The sequence below is a fragment of the Desmodus rotundus genome, chromosome 1 (assembly GCF_022682495.2).
Source record: "Desmodus rotundus isolate HL8 chromosome 1, HLdesRot8A.1, whole genome shotgun sequence".
Taxonomy (NCBI): domain Eukaryota; kingdom Metazoa; phylum Chordata; class Mammalia; order Chiroptera; family Phyllostomidae; genus Desmodus; species Desmodus rotundus.
Window position 1 is genome coordinate 181,857,640 of NC_071387.1, and position 7,984 is coordinate 181,865,623.

Genomic DNA, 7,984 nt, shown 5'->3' on the forward strand with positions numbered 1-7,984 from the left:
TAAGTACTTAAAGACTTTATTATATGCTTATGTCTAATTGAAATCCATATAAACAGTTACACTGAACAGTCTTTATGCACTAAACTTGAAAATATAAAATATAAAACCAATTCAAGTACTTCTCATATTAAACCAATTTTTTTATTTTTATTTTATTTTTTAGCTTTCTTTGACACCATAGTAAGATAGAACAAAAAAGTACGCAAACAGTGTATTAAGTAGAATTTTTAAAACCTTTTACCTTACCTAACACATTTAATATTTTCAAGACAATTCTGCCGTAAGGATCAAATTATCATCCTCAAAGACCTGAGCTCACCAGCCATCTGCAAACGAGGGGTGGCTGCTGGCGCACAGCTCCGCAAAGCCCTCTAGGCCCCATCGTCCAAGGACACTCACTCACAGGCTGCCTGAAGGTCACAGCGATGCAAACAGGACTAGAAGGATCTTCAGACAGAGGGAGGATGAAGTTAGGAAGGGGGGTGGTCCTCCCCTCGGATGCTTCGGTATTTAGCCATGTCTTCTGGAAATACTTTAGAAAGTTCTTGAATCAACAGGCTTTTAAACTTCTAAGAAGAAAAATGTATACTGTCAAAATATCTTTGTGATCTGTCACCCAAGTTAAAGACCACACCCCCCAGAGCCCTCCAAAGACCGGAATCCACTTTCCCTCATGCAATCCCATGTTCCAGTGCTGCCTGCTCACCGCCCGTGGATGCGATACTTGGTAAACCAGCTGCAAACTACACTTGCAACTATGTTACAGGTACATTAAGAACTAGCTGAAAGAGGAAATCATGTTCAAATACACTTCTTCCCTCCTGCTTCAAAGTGATAAAAGGCCCTCCTATAGGGAGCCATTCACGCATGTGCAAACAATTTTTGTACACAGCACACGTAACAGGAATCTGCAAATAATATTTAATGAAGCAATGAATAGCTCAAACCACATCGCACGGTGTGTGCGAACAGCTCAATCAAAGCATTCAGAGCACCTCGAAACCTGTCTACGCCAAATGCCATGGCTTCCTGATCGTACTTACCAGCATAACATTTGTTTAACGCCAATCTTAAAGGCAGCTAAGTATCTATAAGCATCTCAAAACCTTTTCTTATAAGCTACACGAAGAAGAAGCACTGTGGGTATACACAGATATAGTACTTGAGTAGTTAAGAATACATTTTCAAAAGAGACTGCACTTCAGCCCTTCAATACACACCCACTGGACAAAGGCAGGCCACGTAACTGCTCAGTGACTTCCACAGGTCTTGGGCAGAAAACACCAAGCAACAACAGAGGCAAATCAAAGATAAACCATAGTTGCCAGGTGGCACTGCCAAGAGGAAACCTCTTTATCTCCCACAGGCACTGGAGTTGCACAAAAGCGTGGTGGGACCGAGCAGAACCTCATGGACCACATCCCTGATCATGTGGAGATTTCTGCTGGACAGTGCAACTCCCTCACAAAACAGTCCAAATAGGCACGGCTTACTACCGATTAAAGCTGTATTATTTCCCGTGGTGACGCCGATACAACAGCAACTGCCTTTCAAACTGACAAGAGAGAAATGAAGCCACACTAACAGTTGTAGCAAACGCCCCTCCAGGGCACACCGCCCATCACCAGGACAGATCACCTGGGGCACAGCAGGAAGCCCTGCAACCCCAGGGCAACATGTGATCACTGTTATCCTGAGTGTCTCTCTCATTGCTCCTCACACCCTCTGACCCTAAAAAGTCACATCAGACACCGTCTGAGCACACCCGTGGTTGCTGGGCACCAGCAGGAATGGAACACTCACGCCCCACGATCCTGGAGTATAAGCTGCAAGAAAGAGAAAGAATAGAGAAAAAAAGAGGAATCCTCCTCAGCGCTCTCAGGAAAGAGCTTGGGAAAGGCTCGCCCCAAAGCACCTCCCTCAGCAGGTGACACACAATGACCACAAAGGAAAGGCAGTGTGCAGAGAGCATGCAAGAGCTCCAGACAAAAAAGACCACACGAGAACAAACAAGAAGGAGAGGGTTTGGTGAACTCCAGAAATGGAAACAAGACCAGCATGGCTGGGCCAGAATGAGGAGTGGGGGTGGAGAGGCAGCAGGGATCCTTGCATGAGACCGACAGAAATGGGAGGCCAGAAAAGGGATGGCACTATCCAATTAGAGGAGAAATCAAACCACACACACTCCAATATTAACCACATTTGAGTGAATTTAAGAAAGAAAAAAACAATGTATTTCGTGTTGCAGATGCACGGAGTTTTCTAGATCTCATCGCAGCTCAGAAACAGAGCAAGTTCTCTGTGGAGAAGGGTGTGACAAGGGGATGTGGTACAAAGGGGTCTGCAGTCAGAAGCTGGAGACTGCCCCCAGAGATGCAAAAGGGAATGAAGATTCAAGACTCCTCCTAGCCAAAGAGCCACAGTTACAGGAAAAGGCCCGCCAGGAGGCACCACTGATATTTAACTCTTTACTGCATGCCACACAATTCAGAAGTCTCAACTGAGTAATGTTGTAAGATAGCTGGTGTCTCACCAAACATGGAAAAGAATGAGAGTCTACCAGCCAAATTTGCTTTGTAACGATTTGTGCTGTGACATTATTTTCTGTTTATAGGAGCCTTACCTTCATCGTGTCAATCTTGCCTTTAACTTGTTCATTTTTTGCTAGGGCCCTTTCCAGGCACTCTTTGGTGTAGAGTTGTGGGTTTCGACCTTGATCTATATATCTAGAAACAAGAAACATCGAATTTAACACTCTCTTTGCTAATATCTATTCTTATGGGGGGAGGGGGAGTTAGCTATAGATAACTTCACATGGTCCTGTAGAGAAGAAACTGTGCCCAAGGACCAGGTAAATTAGGATTCCTTCACTTATACAAGGATGGGTGTGATCTCATATTACTTGTAATAATATGAACACCTCATACAATCGAGTAACGATCACTTATAAACCTAGTAAGCTCCAGAGCTACACCACTTTACATCTGCAGCATCCGTGCTTCCCAAAGGCTTCCCAGCCATTAACATTTGGATCCTCACAACAACCTATGAGGCTAGGAAGCTCTCGGTATGAGAGAGCTACGAGTGGGCCAGGGCTTCAGGCACAGCAACATGGGGGAGCCAGGGAGAGCCCTCCAAGATGCAGCCTACACGCCAGGCCCCCCATTCTTGAGAACCCTATGTGGAGGAGCCTCAGGCTGCTAGAGGGAGAAGGGGGGAGAGCTGCAAGCAAGACATCCGAGCCCTGTTCACCCAACATTATTTTACAAACTGTTCCACTGCTTCCCTCCCCGCGCCACCTTGTTTAGTAGGGGCACACTGCTAAATAACCTAAGTAACTTGAATTAAACAGAGAGATTCTCCCCAATTATTTCTAAACAGTATAAAACTGCTTCTTGAAAATTTCAACACCTTCCCCAAGATGTCTTCCTCATCCCAAAGATTTCATTAAACACACTGCCTAGACCAATATGCACATCTTACCACCGGTCGGCCACCTGTCTGCTTCTGTGCCCTGAAGACCTTCGTACCGCTCAGCTAAACTGAATTATTCATAAGAAACAAAAACTACCACCACCACGCTAAGTCCAATTTATGTATTTTAATGCTTCAGCTAAAGAAAATTATCACTTTAGATTAAAGGCGCTGGGAAGTTACTTAATGGCATAAAAACTGGCCTTTACGACAGATAACAAAAAATTAATAAATCACAAGTTCTAGAAATTCCATTGCATTGCAATATTCTTGAAATGATGGAGTGAAGGAAGCAGAATTATGGTTAATTCTAAACAAAATCTGTCCATTTCTGGAGAACAAAAGACCTTACAGGTTCAAGTGTCCTAAACAACCAACCATTCAACAGTAACAGTATTCAGATTGGGCTCTTCTTCCAAGACCCAAAGGCTGACCCCACTTCTGCCAACACACCCACCCGGTGAGGTTAGGAAGTGCTGGACAGAAGGGCCCATGCTGACATCTTTATCCCTGTTACAGAAAACAGTCAGTGTGTCTAAAAGTGTGTGCTGAAAAAGCCACTGTGGGCCAGGCAACTCCTTCTACCTCGTGCAGAAATGACTTAGTTTCCATCACTGCTTACTGGAGCCCAGAGGCAACCTCACTGCCAATACCCAGGTGAGTTTCCACTGTCCCTTCGGCCCAGCTGCTGGCGCTAGGGCTGAGCTGGCCAAAGCCCTATTCCCTGCTGTCCTTCAGCAATCTTTCTCCGTCGTCTCACTATCTGTCAATAAACCCGTCCCACACATTCATGACCAGAACAGCACTGATGAGGAAAGCAAAGTAGCCTCCACATCCCCACACTCCACAGGCCAGCATATCACCTAGGAGTCCAGACCTGTAACCCACGCACAGGACCTTCCCTCCCACCTGAAGCCAGAGAACTCAGGGGCCAACCGAGAACATGCAGAGAAAACGGGACACCATGGCCAATAGGCGAGGACATAGCTGAGCCCCTGAAAACTGCAGCATGAATGTCCGATCTTTGTGGACAGCTGCTGAGCTCCCTTGTCACCTGGACTTGTCCCTCTGACCTTTTGGGATGTAAAATGACAATAGCTTTTCCTTCCCAGTCAAAGGTCGGTTCTCAAACCTTTCCCATCTCGAATAACTTGGTTCTCGACAAAGCTGTTTACAGAAAATATGTCTCAGTTGTCGAACAAAACTCCGTTTCTCAACCCAACAGGACTTTTATGCTGATACTGCATTTCTAATGGGAAAAAATGATTTGGTTTTCAAAACAAAAAAATTTGCATTTCAAACAGCCTAACAGAACAAATTAAGTTTGAGAACCAAGGTTCCACTGTACTGTCCAAGGAAACTGGCGGTTTACACTTCCAGTTTTACTGCAACCAGTACCAGCGTGCTCTTGCAAATCGACTGGAGTCCGCTCCCGGAAGAGGCTGTTTGTCACAGAGAAAACAGTGCTGGCTACAGACAAGTCCAGGACTTTAGTCTTCACTCTCACACCAACTAGCCCACGGCAGTCACTTATCAGTCCCCTCACCGGCGAAATCAGGGGTGTGACAACCAAACCAGTGTGGTAAAACCTGGATTCCAGAAAACTTAAGTTTACTTCCTGGATGCATTCTCTGGGCCGTGGCTACGGTAGACACACATACCCTCCTGTACGAAACTGTGAACAACCTGCTCAAACTTACGTGGCCTACGAACCTTTTATTTTCAGTAGAGTATACAGGACCACCTCCAAGAACCAGCAGTCCTGGGGCAGCATAGGAGACATCAGACCAGATTACTTTTCAGGTTGTTTCTGGCTGTCACTTTTTAAAATTTAAAATATAACCCACTTAAGACTCACTCTTTTTTCCCTTTTTTAAGTTAAAAGGGAAGTTATGTGGCTGTCCTGTCTAAACAGGACTTTAAGAATCTATGGTGGTTCTCACATTTCATATTTAATATTCCTCTATTCATAAGTAACTATTTCAACAACACAATACTGAGATATTTTTTAAATGTTAATCCTCCCAGAACATACAACTCTATGACAGCAATGTTTTTGTCCATTTTCTTCACTGGCATATTCCCAGCGCCTGGGCTGTGCCTACCACACAGCAGGCCCTAAAACACCCGTGACTGAAGCAGTCGCCACACCACAACTAAACAAGAATTATACTCAAATGAATGTCAGAAATGGTACTTACTCAAAAACTTCTAAAGGTACAGTAATATCATGAAGTTGCTGTCTGCACTTATCAATATCCTGTAAGCCAGTCACAATAAAATTCCTGGGGAAAAAAGCAAAAATGGGGGCATTTGGTTAACTCCATGGCACGCATGGGAGCACCACCCCCGGACAACTGGGGCTCCACAAAGGTGTTCCTTCCACATACAGGGTTTACACATAGCTCATAACTTTTTGGTTACCTACAGAACTCCAAGGAAGGGTTTGAAATTACAGAATACCTCACATGTTTGTTGATTTACTTTCTAAACTAGAAATTGCCAATGTTGGGGGACAGGAACCAACTCCCTTGAGAATGTCATGAAAAATGTGAATCTTCTCTCAAAAACAATTACCCTGAGAAGAATTATGATTTTGTTGGTGGGGCAGTGGACTCCAGGTTAAGAAGGCATCCTCAAAGTCTGGGCGGAAGAAAGTCCTCACTGCCTGGTTGAATTTCAGTCCCTCTGGGGAGCCTTCCTAAATCACAGGGCTAGTCCCCCAGCACTGGGCATGCAACGTGGAGTGTATGCTTATGCTCCCTATAAAGCCGTGAGCCCTTCTCCAGAGCATTCTATTCGTGTGTTTGCCTTTGTCTATCCCAGGCCCTAGCACCATGCTGGCACAACGCTGTTGGCCAAAATATATTAGTTAATAAAGGGTCTAGGGCCTGTCTCACCGCCCGTTCCCCTGAATTCCTCCAAATTCAGGCCTATGCAACAGGTGGTGCCAGCAGCCCTCGTCTTCCCAGGCCTACGTCTGTGCGCTCCCAGTGAAGCCCGCCTCCCCTCTAGGGACCGACAAGCTCTGAATTCCCCAGGGAGTTAGGAGGAAACTCCGGGAGGGCGTCAGAGGTGCGCAGGGAGAGACTTAAATAATGAAGCATGGCTTCCTCGTATGTGGCCCCAGAACAGAAACTCTTTGTCTGGCACGAGAACGTCTCCAAACGAGCCTGCAAGAAACCGTCGCTGCAGGGCAAAGCGGGAAGGGGGCAGGCCGGCAACAGGCGGCAGCCAGGAGCGAGGAGGCTGGGAAGGACCAGGCCCACAGGAGGGCGGGAGAGAGGATGTGGCTCTAAACCAGGCCCTGGCTTCCCGATCCCAGTTCCCCATCCCCGATTCCATCCTGGCTCCCTGAACCAACGCTGCCCGGCCGGCCCCACGGAAACGCGGGCGACACCTGGCCACCACTTACAGTTTTTGGTTGAGCCCAGCCTGGCTGCTGGGCTGGAAGTCGCTGACGATGATGCCGAGCTGCCGGATATTCTCCACGAACTTCTCCAGGTGCTCCTCCAGGTGATCGAACTTCTCCGCCATGGCCCTACAGTCAGCACCGCCACGGGCGTGACCCTACACCACCGCTTCCTGCTTCCGTCCGGGCCCACCACCACTTCCGTTTCCTCTGGGGGCGGGAGGAGCGGGGACTGGATGGTGAGCGGGACTGGCCGTTGCAGGCAAATCCCAGATCCTGGAGCGCCTCAGGGGCGGGGCCTGGACACGGGGAGGGGCGGGATTTAGGTCGGTTCCGCCCCAGCAGCCCTAAGTGGCACAGGTGGGCGGAGCAGCCAGGTATCAGTCGTCAGGACTCAGGTCTATTTGCTATTGCTACAGCAAAAGGCAAGATTTTCTTCTTTTTTATGGCCGAGTTGTATTCTATTATGCAAATGTAGCATGGTTGTTTTATCCACTCATCTACCAATGGGCACTTGGGTTGCTTCCAAAGCTTGCCTGTTAATCTGGTCTTCTACCACTTTCCCCTTTGTTCACTCTGCCTTAGCCATGGAGATCTCCCATTGCTTGGACCCACAATTAAAATGACTTTTTTTTCCTGGATATACAAATTATGGGTATTCATTGAAAATAATTAAAACAATACAGAAAAAAAGTATAATAAAGAAAAGGGAAAAGACCTGAAACCCCACCCCCCCTGATTTAAGCCATCTTTAAGATCAATCGTTCCGGGCATTTCTTGGGTGTACATACATCTGAATTTGTATGGGTAAGATCCTGATGTAATTATTAATAGCACTCCCTTTTACTCACTATCGAAATGTCTCAATTTGGTTGATACATAGTCTCCCTAGTTACAGGGGAAATTGTAAAATATTTGGAACTGAATGATAAGCACTTCCTATCAAAGTTCAGCTTTGCATCTAAAATGATACTTTGAGGGATGATAGCCTGGAAATAAAAAGCTAGGATTTCAACTCAAAAAGAAAAAAAAAGGAGCAAGAGAGAAATCACAAGCTCAACAGTTGTATACAGGGTCCGGCAGAAGTAAGGCCTGCTT

The 7,984-nt window shown here is 46.3% G+C and overlaps 1 protein-coding gene across 1 annotated transcript; it reads right to left on the minus strand.

Moving 5' to 3' along the window:
- Nucleotides 1–7,078, minus strand: MED10 (mediator complex subunit 10). Its single transcript, XM_024578473.3, has 4 exons — nucleotides 6,890–7,078; nucleotides 5,676–5,759; nucleotides 2,624–2,726; nucleotides 1–569 (listed from the first exon to the last, which is right to left on the minus strand). Exons 1-4 carry the CDS (start codon nucleotides 7,009–7,011, stop codon nucleotides 471–473), a joined length of 408 nt encoding a protein of 135 aa, XP_024434241.1. The 5' UTR covers nucleotides 7,012–7,078; the 3' UTR covers nucleotides 1–470.
- Nucleotides 7,079–7,984: the final 906 nt, after the last annotated feature.

Bases quoted from the DNA above. Each gene is read 5' to 3' on its own strand.
- MED10 (XM_024578473.3), bottom strand. From the start codon at position 7,011: ATGGCGGAGAAGTTCGATCACCTGGAGGAGCACCTGGAGAAGTTCGTG. The intron at 5,760-6,889 runs GTAAGTGGTGGC...TTTTTTCCCCAG, and splicing joins GCTGGGCTCAACCAAAAACT to GAATTTTATTGTGACTGGCT. The intron at 570-2,623 runs GTAAGGCTCCTA...TTTTCTTCTTAG, and splicing joins GCAAGATTGACACGATGAAG to AAGTTTAAAAGCCTGTTGAT.